The 15,646-nt window shown below is 43.7% G+C and overlaps 1 protein-coding gene across 2 annotated transcripts in view; it reads right to left on the bottom strand.

Annotated features, from left to right (window-relative positions):
- The window catches only part of LOC112262195 (peroxidasin), an 80,074-nt gene that overhangs the window by 56,968 nt on the left and 7,460 nt on the right, over window positions 1–15,646 (bottom strand). For both annotated transcript variants that reach the window (XM_042330113.1, XM_042330114.1), the window contains exon 2: window positions 1,357–1,428. In XM_042330113.1, the coding sequence (XP_042186047.1) occupies window positions 1,357–1,428 (72 nt within the window). The remainder of the gene's footprint in view (window positions 1–1,356; window positions 1,429–15,646) is intronic.

Here is a 15,646-nt window from a genome sequence, read left to right as displayed (position 1 = left end):
CTAGCAGGCTGGCAGGGCTGACACATGGCTGGCTGTAGACTAGCAGGCTGGCAGGGCTGACACATGATAGATGGCTGGGAAATTGAAGGGGAACAATACATTCCTACCAGATTATGAGGTAACCTACATGTGTGAAACTACAGCAGAATAGAGAGCGAGAATTTGCCCCTCGGTGTCCGTGTTTGTGGACTGACTGACTGACTGTACGCAGGATTGCAGGACTTTCCAGGGGAAACGAATGCTGTGACGTGTCTCCAAGTCTTGGGACAAAAGATAGACAAAAAGAACTGGGTTCTTCTGGGAAGAGATGGGGCTAACAGGAGTAGTCGACTCCTGATGAGTGCCGATTGCATTAGTGTATATTTGAACGCTCAGTTTAAACACATTTGCAGTGAGTTCTCCAGGACCAATTAAATTACAATCTCTTCAATTGCTGAGTATGTAGGGGAAAGACAGAGGAGGGAGGAAGGAGGAAGAAGGAAGGAGAGGAGGGAGGAGGGGAGGGAGGAAGGAGGAAGAAGGGAGGAGAGGAGGAAGGAGGAAGAAGGGAGGAGAGGAGGAAGGAGGAAGAAGGGAGGAGAGGAGGAAGGAGGAAGAAGGGAGGAGAGAAGGAAGGAGGAAGGAGGAAGGAGAGGAGGAAGGAGGAAGAGGGAGGAGAGGAGGAAGGAGGAAGAAGGGAGGAGAGGAGGAAGGAGGGAGGAGGAGGAAGGAGGAAGAAGGGAGGAAGGAGGAGGAGGAAGGGAGGAGAGGAGGAAGGAGGAAGAAGGGAGGAGAGGAGGAAGGAGGAAGAAGGGAGGAGAGGAGGAAGGAGGAAGAAGGGAGGAGAGGAGGAAGGAGGAAGAAGGGAGGAGAGGAGGAAGGAGGAAGAAGGGAGGAGAGAAGGAAGGAGGAAGGAGGAAGGAGAGGAGGAAGGAGGAAGAAGGGAGGGAGAGGAGGAAGGAGGAAGAAGGGAGGAGAGGAGGAAGGAGGGAGGGGAGGAGGAAGGAGGAAGAGGGAGGAGAGGAGGAAGGAGGAAGAAGGGAGGAGAGGAGAGGAGGAAGGAGGAAGGAGGAAGGAGAGGAGGAAGGAGGAAGGAGAGGAGGAAGGAGGAAGAAGGGAGGAGAGGAGGAAGGAGGAAGAAGGGAGGAGAGGAGGAAGGAGAGGAGGAAGGAGGAAGAAGGGAGGAGAGGAGGAAGGAGGAAGAAGGGAGGAGAGGAGGAAGGAGGAAGAAGGGAGGAGAGGAGGAAGGAGGAAGGAGAGGAGGAAGGAGGAAGAAGGGAGGAGAGGAGGAAGGAGGAAGAAGGGAGGAGAGGAGGAAGGAGGAAGAAGGGAGGAGAGGAGGAAGGAGGAAAGAGGAAGGAGAGGAGGGAGACTTACAGTGTGTTTAGGTTCTTTAGCCGTCTGAAGGAGCCGGGCTGCAAGTCCTTGATTTTGTTGAACCTCAGGTCTCTATGGAGGGAAAAACAGGAAGAACACAGTCATTAACAACACCGGGGCAATCGAGTCTGTCAAACCAATCATTACCATGACACATATTAATGTCTATGAGGAAACAGGCTGGTACAATGAGTACAGTACACCGTACACACACAGTATGTATCCAAATCACTTAGGAATCTCTTAGGAATCACTTTTCATTATAAAGGAAGAATAATAGCCACATTATTCATATCACAGGAATGACATTTATCAAGCTTTAACCAGTGGCACATCGGATAGGTTTACTTAACATTTTCTGAAAGATAACAATTAAGAGAGATGAGGGAGTTTAGTAGCTTATCACTTTACTTGAACCTCTCACTGTAAAGGCTTAGAGACGATATCATGTCATGCCATTAACCACTCACACCCATTATGACAAATGACAGCATGATAGGCCTATAACACCTAACTAAAATACTGTGGAATTTAGAGCTAGATGCACGTCATCTAATTCAGTGAAATGTGAACATTTCTAAACAATGAAGTTATGCTTGTGGAACTTAGCCTCTAAGTCATTTGACCTTCAACAAAGAGCAGATAGCCTCGCTGTAAAGGCCAACAACAAAGAGCAGATAGCCTCGCTGTAAAGGCCAACAACAAAGAGCAGATAGCCTCGCTGTAAAGGCCAACAACAAAGAGCAGATAGCCTCGCTGTAAAGGCCAACAACAAAGAGCAGATAGCCTCGCTGTAAAGGCCAACAACAAAGAGCAGATAGCCTCGCTGTAAAGGTCAACAACAAAGAGCAGATAGCCTCGCTGTAAAGGCCAACAACAAAGAGCAGATAGCCTCGCTGTAAAGGCCAACAACAAAGAGCAGATAGCCTCGCTGTAAAGGCCAACAACAAAGAGCAGATAGCCTCGCTGTAAAGGCCAACAACAAAGAGCAGATAGCCTCGCTGTAAAGGCCAACAACAAAGAGCAGATAGCCTCGCTGTAAAGGTCAACAACAAAGAGCAGATAGCCTCGCTGTAAAGGCCAACAACAAAGAGCAGATAGCCTCGCTGTAAAGGCCAACAACAAAGAGCAGATAGCCTCGCTGTAAAGGTCAACAACAAAGAGCAGATAGCCTCGCTGTAAAGGTCAACAACAAAGAGCAGATAGCCTCGCTGTAAAGGTCAACAACAAAGAGCAGATAGCCTCGCTGTAAAGGCCAACAACAAAGAGCAGATAGCCTCGCTGTAAAGGTCAACAACAAAGAGCAGATAGCCTCGCTGTCAACAACAAAAAGGCCAACAACAAAGAGCAGATAGCCTCGCTGTAAAGGCCAACAACAAAGAGCAGATAGCCTCGCTGTAAAGGCCAACAACAAAGAGCAGATAGCCTCGCTGTAAAGGCCAACAACAAAGAGCAGATAGCCTCGCTGTAAAGGTCAACAACAAAGAGCAGATAGCCTCGCTGTAAAGGTCAACAACAAAGAGCAGATAGCCTCGCTGTAAAGGCCAACAACAAAGAGCAGATAGCCTCGCTGTAAAGGCCAACAACAAAGAGCAGATAGCCTCGCTGTAAAGGCCAACAACAAAGAGCAGATAGCCTCGCTGTAAAGGCCAACAACAAAGACCATAACAACCACAGTCCACAAGCCTCTGACTCAACATGGCTTGCTGAGAGAACTAGGAGACATAGTCCAGCCACACTAACAATGTCAAGACAAGACAGTGTTGGAGTTACAACACAGATAGGCTTTATCTCAATGGTTAGGAGAGGGAATCCTAGATCAACCACCCTGCTACCCAGATTCAACTATAATTAATAGAATTCACTCTCATCAGCTACTCTGGACTGACCTTAACATTCCCTGACTGACTCCAGGTCACAATATGCCCCCAAGCTCCGCTAACAGAGAGATACCAGTTAGACTTTGGCCAGACACTGTCAAGTGATTCCAATGATGATTCCTGTAAGTGTTGCTGAGTGGGTAACTGGGAGTAAAGTCAAGGGTTTGGGATAGAATACGCTGATAAAGGATTTGAAGAATTCAAACTGTATTTCTTCAACACCAGTAAAGATGTGTGTTCCATGTCTATTCTCTTTCACCTTTGTTGACGTGGTGTTCTCTATGACAGTCTACTTTTCAACGCTGTGGATTCCATCTGGAACATGGGTTCTTATTCACTTTCTGGTCTGTATTTGCTTTGTATTAATGTTGCCTAGTTACCACATGCACAACAGTCACTGAGGGCCAAATCATAAAAACTGGACATTCCAGAATGTCTTACTTTCTCATGTTTCTGTGAAAATGTCAGCCAAAAAACAAAGCCACCTGATTTCATAGCCGTGAAATGTTTATTGTTCACTCACTCTGTAAAATCCCTGCATGTGGATCCAACTACAGAGCCCAGCTTTTCATATACTCACATCCCTTCATATAGGAGCTTCAACAAAGGCTGAGTGCACCACTGGTTAGAGCAGGAAGAGCAGGAAGCCAGCTGAGCACCATTCACTGTCTGTATCAATATCAGAAACACTGCTCTGATATCCTACCATCTACAGGCCCCAACCTCAACAGAAGTCAAGTTACATAACATTGTTTCATTTGGAGATGTGAGAATTTAGTGGCAATTTATTTCTGTGTATATTGTGTTCTTTTAGTCATATTTCAAACTACATAGAATACGAAATGCAAGCATAACGGACCACATCAAACCCAAAGCAATAATGACAAAAGGACACATTTCAATTGTTTCCAAAACAGCGGTACTTTTCAACAGCTGTACTCTACTTCCTGACAAAATACAACAGCTGTACTCTCCTTCCTGACAAAATACAACAGATGCAGTAGAAACTGAAACTGAGAATTATATGAATTCACACTGTAGCAACAAATCAGGTGTTTATAGATGGAAGATAACTGTTGGTGAAGTTGTGTGCCCTGAAGGGGAGACCCATCTCTTCATTCAAAGACTCATGGAAACTCTTACTGACAGTTGTCCTGCTTTGCGTGGTGTGTTGTTGTCTCTACCTTCCTGCCCTTTGTGCTGTTGTCTGTGCCCAATAATGTTCGTACCATGTTGTGCTGCTGCCATGTTGTGTTGCTACCATGTTGTTGTCATGATGTGTTGCTACCATACTGTGTTTCCATGTGTTGCTGTCATGCTATGTTGTTGTCTTAGGTCTCTCTTTATGTAGTGTTGTGTTGTCTCTCTTGATGTGATGTGTGCTTTGTCCTATATTTTTAATGTTTAATCCCAGCTCCCGTCCTCACAGGAGGCCCTTTGCCTTCTGGTAGGCTGTCATTGTAAATAAGATTTTGTTCTTAATTGCCTAGTTAAATAAAGTTTCAATAAAATAAAATAAATAAATAAATCCCAGGACTCAGGGAGTGAAGAGCTTTGCCAAGGCATGCTGGAACAGGGGCTGCCCCCACTCCTCCAGGGCCAGGGAAGAAGGGGGAAGAAGGGAGAAGAAGGGGAAGGAGAGGAAGTCACAGGGGGCTCTGGGGGCTGGAAAAAGTTAGAAGAATAAGACACTAGAACCAGATGAAAGAAGGCTGCTGAAAATGGCTCTTGGTCTCAGCTACATCAGGATCAGGTAGGTCTAATATCCCACAGAACTAGCCTTTCACCAGACTACACCCACATATCACAATCAGGTAGGTCTAATATCCCACAGAACTAGCCTTTCACCAGACTACACCCACATATCACGATCAGGTAGGTCTAATATCCCACAGAACTAGCCTTTCACCAGACTACACCCACATATCACGACCAGGTAGGTCTAATATCCCACAGAACTAGCCTTTCACCAGACTACACCCACATATCACGATCAGGTAGGTCTAATATCCCACAGAACTAGCCTTTCACCAGACTACACCCACATATCACAATCAGGTAGGTCTAATATCCCACAGAACTAGCCTTTCACCAGACTACACCCATATATCACGATCAGGTAGGTCTAATATCCCACAGAACTAGCCTTTCACCAGACTACACCCACATATCACAATCAGGTAGGTCTAATATCCCACAGAACTAGCCTTTCACCAGACTACACCTACATATCACAATCAGGTAGGTCTAATATCCCACAGAACTAGCCTTTCACCAGACTACACCCACATATCACGACCAGGTAGATCTAATATCCCACAGAACTAGCCTTTCACCAGACTACACCAACTATTGATTGTGTTGGATGAATGATGCCTTTGTTAACAGAAGCACTTGTCCCCTAAAGTGTCCTTATCCTAACCGTATAGTAGTATGGAGCGTGTTTCCCAACATAGTGGATCACATAAAGAAACCCCAATCAGGTCAGAAAAGGCCATAGGAGAACCAAAAGTACCTACAGTAGAGTCTAAACAGCAGTCCTGCAATCACTAGTAGGTCTGCAATCCTTCTTACATTAATGGCAGAAACATCCTTTCTCAAATAGCCACCAGTTGTTTTGGGGACTATTGTTAATTAACAACCAGTGAACAATATGGTATTGTGATCGCAGCGGTAAATTAGTTTACCATGTCAGATAGAGGAGGGCAATTCCACTTTAAAATGTATGCCAAACCAAAACCAATGATTAGGGGACAGGGGGATACCTAGTCAGTTGTACAACTGAATGATTTCAACTGAAATGTGTCTTCCACATTTAACCCATCCTTCCTCCCTTTTCTCTAAGTAATCTCTGATCTGTGAAAGCTATACAGTGCTTGGGGCAGTGAGGAGGAAGTTTAACTTGTCACATAAGCGGGACATTTTGTCCTATCTCTCGTCAGTGATGAATTGTCATCGACAGATGAAACATTCCTTCAGATTCCTACCACACTGTTGAGGATTCAGAGATGTAGTGCTACTGACTGAGGCCTTATGGAGTGGAATAGGCCATCCTAATCCTCCTGTAGAACACATACAGAGACCACAGCACTTGAACTCAAGTGGATATAAAACTTGGCTCAGCACCTGTAGCCCTCAAGAGCACATGTGAAAGAATGATGGACAAACATATCACAGGAAGAAAATCCTAACCCCTTTCGGCATGTAGTACATGTTAGAACTGTGATATCTTTAACCCCCTTCGGCGTGTAGTACATGTTAAAACTGTGATATCTTTAACCCCCTTCGGCGTGTAGTACATGTTAGAACTGTGATATCTTTAACCCCCTTCGGCGTGTAGTACATGTTAGAACTGTGATATCTTTAACCCCCTTCGGCGTGTAGTACATGTTAGAACTGTGATATCTTTAACCCCCTTCGGCGTGTACTACATGTTAGAACTGTGATATCTTTAACCCCCTTCAGCGTGTAGTACAGGTTAGAACTGTGATATCTTTAACCCCCTTCAGCGTGTAGTACATGTTAGAACTGTGATATCTTTTACCCCCTTCGGCGTGTAGTACAGGTTAGAACTGTGATATCTTTAACCCCCTTCGGCGTGTAGTACATGTTAGAACTGTGATATCTTTAACCCCCTTCAGCGTGTAGTACATGTTAGAACTGTGATATCTTTGTCTAGGGTTCTTAGTGACTAAGGACTTCGATCAGTCATACATTAATGTTAAAAGCTATTAATTTACTATATCTGCCTTACCCTAAAAACAGAGTTTCCCACAAAGAAGCACATCTCTTTGAGACTTGGAATTTCAAAATACAAATTGTGAGATCATGTATGCCTTGCTGCATTGAGTCAACACACTCTTGGAGAGGAATGGAGACAAGAGATGACACAATGTACATGGCGACAACACTTGGAAACAGGATGCTGCTCAGTGCTCTTGCTTCTTGTTGGTTGGCTGCCAATTCAGACTCAACCATTCCACAGTGGAAATGAGAAAATGGCCGATAAGAGCCCTGGGCTTGATAACAAGGGACGGCCGTGATTACCACCAGCGCCAGGCAGACAGCAGCTTTCCCGCTCAAAACCCATCTTCTCTGTCAGTATGGAAAGGCCTGGCTATGGGTGGGGTAGAACGTCAGGCATCATGGCTGCATGAATACAGTTCCACTTAGCAAGGTCGTTGGCAATCCACACGCAAAAGTAAACTTGCAAAAAGGCTCTGTAGCCTGTGCAACGCAAACCCTAATCTGTGAGGCACTAAGGGAGTGGCTGGGACATCTCCAGCTTCAGTTCCAGCTCTAGCATCTGAGTGCCATGTGTGGACCCCTCCCTCTCTCCCTCTCCTCCCTCTCTGTCTCTCTCTCTCTCTCTCTCTCTCTCTCTGTCCTCTCTCTCTCTCTGTCCCTCTCTCTCTCCTCTCTCTCTCTCTCTCTCTGTCTCTCTCTCTCTCTCTCTGTCTCTCTCTCTCTCTCTCTCTCTCTCTCTCCTCCCTCTCCCTCCCCTCTCTCTCTCTCTCTGTCTCTCTGTCTCTCTCTCTCCTTCCTCTCTCTCCCTCTCCCTCCCCCCTCTCTCTCTCTCTCACTCACTCACTCACTCACTCACTCACTCACTCACTCACTCACTCACTCACTCACTCTCAATTCAATTTCAATTTCAATTTAAGGGCTTTACTGGCATGTGAAACACATGTCAACATTGCCAAAGCAAGTGAAGAAGATCATAAAAAAAAGTTAAATAAACAATACAAATTAACAGTAAACATTACACTCACAAAAGGTCCAAAAGAATAAAGACATTTCAAATGTCATATTATGTACAAATAGTTAAAGTACAAAAGAGAAAATAAATAAATATAAATATGGGTTGTATTTACAACAGGTCACAAATCTTGCTGCTGTGATTGCACACTGTGGTATTTCACCCAATAGATATGGGAGTTTATAAAAATTGGGTTTGTTTTCGAATTCTTTGTGGATCTGTGTAATCTGAGGGAAATATGTGTCTCTAGTATGGTCATACATTTGGCAGGAGGTTAGAAAGTGCAGCTCAGTTTCCACCTCATTTTGTGGGCAGCGTGCACATAGCCTGTCTTCTCTTGAGAGCCAGGTCTACGGCAGACTTTCTCAATAGCAAGGCCATGCTCACTGAGCCTTAAGTGTGGGTCAGTCACAGTGGTCAGGTATTCTGCCACTGTGTACTCTCTGTTTAGGAGCAAATAGCATTCTAGTTTACTCTGTTTTTTTGATAATTCTTTCCAATGTGACAAGTAATTATCTTTTTGTTTTCTCATGCTTTGGTTGGGTCTAATTGTGCTGCTGTCCTGGGGCTCTGTGGGGTGTGTTTGTGTTTGTGAACAGAGCCCCAGGACCAGCTTGCTTAGGGGACTCTTCTCCAGGTTCATCTCTCTGTAGGTGATGGCTTTGTTATGGAGGGTTTGGGAATCGCTTCCTTTTAGGTGGTTGTAGAATTTAACGGCTCTTTTCTGGATTTTGATAATTAGTGGGTATCGGCCTAATTCTGCTCTGCATGCATTATATGGTGTTCTACGTTGTACACAGAGGATATTTTTTGCAGAATTCTGCATGCAAAGTCTCAATTTGGTGTTTGCCCCATTTTGGGAATTCTTGGTTGGTGAGCAGACCACAGACCTCACAACCATAAAGGGCAACAGGTTCTATAACTGATTCAAGTATTTTTAGCCAGATCCTAATTGGTATGTCAAATTTTATGTTCCCTTTGACGGCGTAGAAGGCCCTTCTCGCCGTCTTGCCATGTCTCTCAGATCCTTCATAGCTTTGTGGAAGTTACCTGTGGTGCTGATGTTTAGCCCGAGTTATGTGTAGTTTTTTGTGTACTCTAGGGCAATGGTGTCTAGATGGAATTTATATTCGTGGTCCTGGCAACTGGACCTTTTTTGGAACTACATTATTTTGGTCTTACTGAGATTTACTGTCAGGGCCCAGGTCTGACAGAATCTGTGCAGAAGATCTAGGTGCTGCCCTCTTTGAGGGAGTGGGGGGCATGGAGTGGGCAGGAGGGGCAGAGGTCTGATCTGAGGGGGCCTAAATGGGGTATGGGCATGGTTGACTTGGGGGAGTGTTGATTGGTTGGGGTGGGGGTGTGGATGTGGCTGGTGGTGCTGTAGTCTGGATGTTGGTCCTCTCAGTGTGGGTTTTCTAGGTGTAGGTCCGGGGGGAGGGACCCGCAGGTCTGGGAGAGTGTCTCACTGGTCAGGGCAGAGTGTCTGTTGATCTGTTGCTCGAGTGCTGTGGCCACCCTTTCCTGCTGTGTTCTAAGGTTGTTTGTGCCTGTGTGTAGTATTATGTGGCTGGGTGACCCTAGTTGGTCCTCAGACAGAAGGTCTAGGGTGCGCTCGGTGTTTGGACATCAGAGTTTAGACACTGTGTGTTTGGAAAAAAGTTAATTTTCTTGTACATATTTCCCATTTGAGTCCATAAGGATGTCCTCAGTGGGTGTGGGGGTTTGTCAGGAGGACTATCAGGGCTCGGGGTTCTTCATTTGTCTGTCCTGCTGTAATATCCTGAGTTTCCACCCATTGCTAATACCCCCCCCCCCCTTAACAGAGGGGTAGTGTGTTAGTTAAGCACTGCACCATGCCAGGGGATGGTCTGTGTGGAAGATTAAGTTATGTTCCAATTTCTATAATAGTCAGCAAAATGTGTCTTTTGATATTTCATAAGGAGCTTCTTGTTGTATTCATTTTGTGCCATATCATGTTTTACATGCAGAGGGTACTGTATTGTAATGACCTCTGAACAGCGGGAGAGGGCTTCCAAGGCCTCTGCATTTGGTGGGATAGGCTGTGAAATGCTCCTGCCATTGATGGGCTCAAGGGCTTTAATACCTCTCACCTCACACCTCAGTGCTAATTGAAGTTGCAGTCAGATATGTTCTTTCCTTTCAAGCTTTGAAGCCTTAACTTAGCATTCCATCCTTATAAAGTAAAATGTATCATTGTAATGTACTTTTCTTCATGGCTTCAAAAGTAGCTTCAGACTAAACATTACTCACTCAGTTCCAGGTTGGATGGTGTTTTCAGGTTTCTGTTTGTTAGCTTGGAAATAAGAATCTTTGGTGGTAAAAATCCTTTGAAAATCAGGTTGTAGGTTTGGAGATTTGATTTGGAGTGAAGGTTATGTTGTGGAGGGTTGTATCCTGTATATAGAACCAGTGAAACGTTTGGAGACACCTAGTCATTCAAGGGTTTGTCACGTTCTGACCTTAGTTCCTTTGATTTGTCTTTGTTTTAGTATGGTCAGGGCGTGAGTTATGTGGGTTGTCTATGTTCTGTTTTCTATGTTGTGTTTGGCCTGGTATGGTTCTCAATCAGAGGCAGGTGTCGTTAGTTGTCTCTGATTGAGAATCATACTTAGGTAGCCTTTTCTCACTTGTGTTTGGTGGGTGTTTATTTTCTGTGTCTGTGTGTTCCACACGGAACTGTTTCGGTTGGTTATTTCACGTGTCGTTTATTGTTTTGTTTTAGTGTTTGCTCTGTTTTAATAAAGAGCATGAACACGTACCACGCTGCACATTGGTCCTCTGATCCTTACTACTCCTCCTCGTCTGAGGAGGAGGAAGACAGCCGTTACAGGGTTTTTCCTTATTTTTTACTATTTTCTTCATTGTAGAATAATAGTGAAGACATCACAACTATGAAATAACACATATTGTCACGGTTTTCCTCCTCTTCGTCTGAAGAAGAGAGGCGAGAAGGATCGGAGGACCAATATGCGGCGTGGTAAGTGTCCATGGTTTTAATAGGAAAACTCAAACATGAACACAACTACAAAACAAGAAAACGTGAAAACCGAAACAGTCCTAACTGGTGCAGAAAACACAAAGACAGGAAACAATCACCCACAAAATACCCAAAGAATATGGCCACCTAAATATGGTTCCCAATCAGAGACAAAGATAAACACCTGCCTCTGATTGAGAACCACTCAAGGCAACCATAGACTTACCTAGACAACTAAACTGAACACAACCCCATTAATCTAATAAACCCCTAGACAAGACGAAACACAATAAATCACCCATGTCACACCCTGGCCTAACCAAAATAATAAAGAAAACAAAGATAACTAAGGCCAGGGCGTGACACATATGGAATCATGTAGTAACCAAAAATATTTTTTAAAGTAGCCACCCTTTGCCTTGATGACAGCTTTGCACAATCTTGGCATTCTCTCAACCAGCTTCATGAGGTAGTCACCTGGAATGCATTTAAATGAAGTTGTGCCTTGTTTAAAGTTCATTTGTGGAATTTATTTCCTATTTAAGAGTTTGAGCCAATCAGTTGTGTTGTGACAAGGTACGGGTGGTATACAGACGATAGACCATATTATGGCAAGAACAGCTCAAATAAGCAAAGAGAAATGACAGTCCATCATTACTTAAGACATAAAAGTCAGTCAATCCTGAAAATGTCAAGAACTTTCAACGTTTCTTCAAGTGCAGTCACAAAAAGTGCTATGATAAAACTGGCTCTCATTAGGACCATCACAGGAAAGGAAGACCCAGAGTTACCCCTGCTGAATGATAAGTTCATTAGAGTTACCAGCCTCAAATAAATGCATCACAGAGTTCATGTAACAGACACATCTCAACTAGAGGTCGACCGATTAATCGGAATGGCTGATTAATTAGGGCCGATTTCAAGTTTTCATAACAATTGGAAATCAGTATTTTTGGACACCGATTTGGGTGATTAAAAAATATATATATTTTTTTACACCTTTATTTATCCTTTATTTAACTAGGCAAGTCAGTTAAGAACACATTCTTATTTTCAATGACGGCCTAGGAACGGTGGGTTAACTGCCTTGTTCATGGGCAGAATGACAGATTTTTACCTTGTCAGCTCGGGGATTCAATCTTGCAACCTTACAGTTAACTAGTCCAACACTCTAACCACCTGATTACATTGCACTCCACAAGGAGACTGCCTGTTACGCGAATGCAGTAAGAAGCCAAGGTAAGTTGCTAGCTAGCATTAAACTTATCTTATAAAAAACAATCAATCAATCATAATCACTAGTTAACTACACATGGTTGATGATATTACTAGTTTATCTAGCGTGTCCTGCATTGCATATAATCGATGCGGTGCGTATTCGCGAAAAAGGACTGTCTTGCTCCAAAGTGTACCTAACCATAAACATCAATACCTTTCTTAAAATCAATACACAGGTATATATTTTTAAACCTGCATATTTAGTTAATATTGTCTGCTAATCTGGCTCGTTGGGAACTCTGTGAAGACTATTTCTTCCTAACAAAGACAGCCAACTTCGCCAGACGGGGGATGATTTAACAAAAGCGCATTTGCGAAAAAAGCACAATCATTGCACGACTGTACCTAACCATAAACATCAATGCCTTTCTTAAAATCAACACACAGTATATAGTATTTAGTATATATTTTTAAATCCAGGTTAGCAGGCAATATTAACCAGGTGAAATTGTGTCACTTCTCTTGCGTTCATTGCAAGCAGAGTCAGTGTATATGCAACAGTTTGGGCCGCCTAATTTGCCTGAATTTTACATAATTATGACATAACATTGAAGGTTGTGCAATGTAACAGGAATATTTAGACTTATGGATGCCACCCGTTAGATAAAATACGGAACGGTTCCGTATTTCACTGAAAGAATAAACGTTTTGTTTTCGAGATGATAGTCTCCGGATTCGACCATATTAATGACCTAAGGCTTGTATTTCTGTGTGTTATCATGTTATAACTAAGTCTATGATTTGATAGAACAGTCTGACTGAGCGATGGTAGGCACCAGCAGGCTTGTGAGCATTCATTCAAACAGCACTTTCGTGCGTTTTCCAGCAGCTGTTTATGACTTCAAGCCTATCAACTCCCGAGATTAAGCTGGTGTAACCGATTTGAAATGGCTAGCTAGTTAGCGGGGTGCGCGCAAATAGCGTTTCAATAGTCACTCGCTCTGAGACTTGGAGTGGTTGTTCCCCTTGCTCTGCATGGGTAACGCTGCTTCGAGGGAGGCTGTTGTCGAGGTGTTTTACTCTCTTCTCCAACACTTTGTTTTTGCATTATTTAAACCAAATTGAACATGTTTCATTTTATTTGAGGCTAAATGGATTTTATTGATGTATTATATTAAGTTAAAATAAGTGTTCATTCAGTATTGTTGTAACTGTCATTATTACAAATACATTTTTTTTTAATCGTCCGATTAATCGGTATCGGCTTTATTTGGTCCTCCAATAATAGGTATCGTATCGGCGTTGAAAAATCATAATCGGTCGACCTCTAATCTCAACATCATCTTTTCAGAGGAGACTGCGGGAATCGGGCCTTCAAAGTTGAATTTCTGCAAAGAAACCAATACTAAAGGACACCAATAAGAAGAAGATAATTGCTTGGGCCAAGAAACACAAGCAATGGTCATTAGACGAGTGGAAATCTGTCATTTGGTCTGATGAGTCCAAATGTGAGATTTTTGGTTCCAACCGCCATGTCTTTGTGAGACGCAGAGTAGGTGAACGGATGATCTCCGCATGTATAGTTCCCACCGTGAAGCATGGAGGAGGTGTGATGGTGTGGGGGTGCTTTGCTGGTGACACTGTATGTGATTGATTTAGAATTCAAGGAACACTTAACCAGCCTGGCTACCCCAGCATAATGCAGCGATACGCCATCCCATCTGGTTTGTGCTTAGTGGGACTATCATTTGTTTTTCAACAGGCTGTGTAAGGGCTATTTGACCAAGAAGGTGAGTGATGGAGTGCTGCATCAGATGACCTGGCCTCCACAATCACCGACCTCAACCCAATTGAGATGTTTTGAGATGAGTTGGACCGCAGAGTGAAGGAAAAGCAGCCAACAAGTGCTCAGCATATGTGGGAACTCCTTCAAGACTGATGGAAACGCATTCCAGGTGAAGCTGGTTGAGAGAATGCCAAGAGTGTGCAAAGCTGTCATCAAGGCAAAGGGTGGCTACTTTGAAGAATCTAAAATATTTATATTATATATATATATATATATATATATTTTGATGTGTTTAATATATATTTTTGTGTTTAACACTTTTTTGGTTTCTACATTATTCCATGTGATTTCATAGTTTAGATTAATTCACTATTATTCTACAATGTAGAAAATAGTCCAAATAAAGAAAAACTCTTGAATGAGTAGGTGTGTCCAAACGTTTGACTGGTACTGTATGTCCTTGCAGAAAATCCAAGTCTCTCTCTCTGCCCCACCTCCAAAGACCTCTCACATACACCTCTCTCTCTTTCTCTCTCTCTTTCTCTCTCTCTCTCTCTCTCTCTCTCTCTCTCTCTCTCTCTCTCACTCTCTCAGTCAGGGAATTGTTTAGCTTTCTGACACATGCCCAACTTGGACAGCCAAGGACTCTCTCTGGGCGTGCATGACTCATACATTGTTAAACAAGAACATGGCAGTCTCCCCACCTCGAAGAACAAGGCCATCTCAATCTCCAAACATGGTTGGAGCTTTTCTTCAATACGTCTCTGTCTGTATCCTGCAGTGTAGAATCCCACAGAGCCTGAAGGAGTTGGACAGAGCACCGACAGGACCTGAGGGCCATTGCCAATGCAACAGCCTGGGCTGCTTCTCAGACATTCAATAGAGAAAGCTTTCACAGGCAGTGTAGCAGCACAGAAGGACACAGGAGACGTGACTGCGATCATAATCAGGGATGACATTTGAAATAAAGGGATTCCCCATTCACTTTTCTGTATAGGGTATTGTGTCTTCTTCTCTGACATCCTTTAATGTCTTCATCCAGGAATCTATCTTACCAACAGTCACACAGTTCTTATCAAGCATTATAAAGGTTCATTATGAGGGCATAAAAAAGCAATCCACTTCAGCACCAGATTTCCCTCCAATGAGACCATTCACTGACAACATGGCTGCAAAGTATTGATATGCTTGATTTGCAACTATGCACACACAGCCCCTCCTGTACATGCATAAGAACTCCTAAACAAGTCACAGGGAGAATCTAACTTTTAGGAGACATCCTTGGTGGAACAATGCTGTAACTAATAACGCTATGACAATGCTCTTTTTAGGGAAATGCTGCAAAAATACTTGAACAACATTAGAATTCAGCAGCCACGCTGCCCCCCCTCCCCCCTCCCTCTCCACCCCCTACAGGACAGCCACAGGAAGAGAGAGGCCAGTAGGGTTCCTTTCAACAACTATCTTCGCCACAATCTCCCTGTGCAAATGAGCAAAGCGTTGCGGATTTCTGGCTTTGCATTCCATAATGCTGCAGAGACTAAACGCCTCACAAAGCCTGACTGCAGCAAATTCCACACAATGGAGCTCCTCTTTTCTCTCCCTCCCTGACTGTCTGTCCCGCTCTCTAACTCACTCATTCAGGC

This window comes from Oncorhynchus tshawytscha, linkage group LG11, assembly GCF_018296145.1.
Source record: "Oncorhynchus tshawytscha isolate Ot180627B linkage group LG11, Otsh_v2.0, whole genome shotgun sequence".
NCBI classification, from domain to species: domain Eukaryota; kingdom Metazoa; phylum Chordata; class Actinopteri; order Salmoniformes; family Salmonidae; genus Oncorhynchus; species Oncorhynchus tshawytscha.
This window is presented reverse-complemented; position numbering and strand designations above follow the sequence as displayed.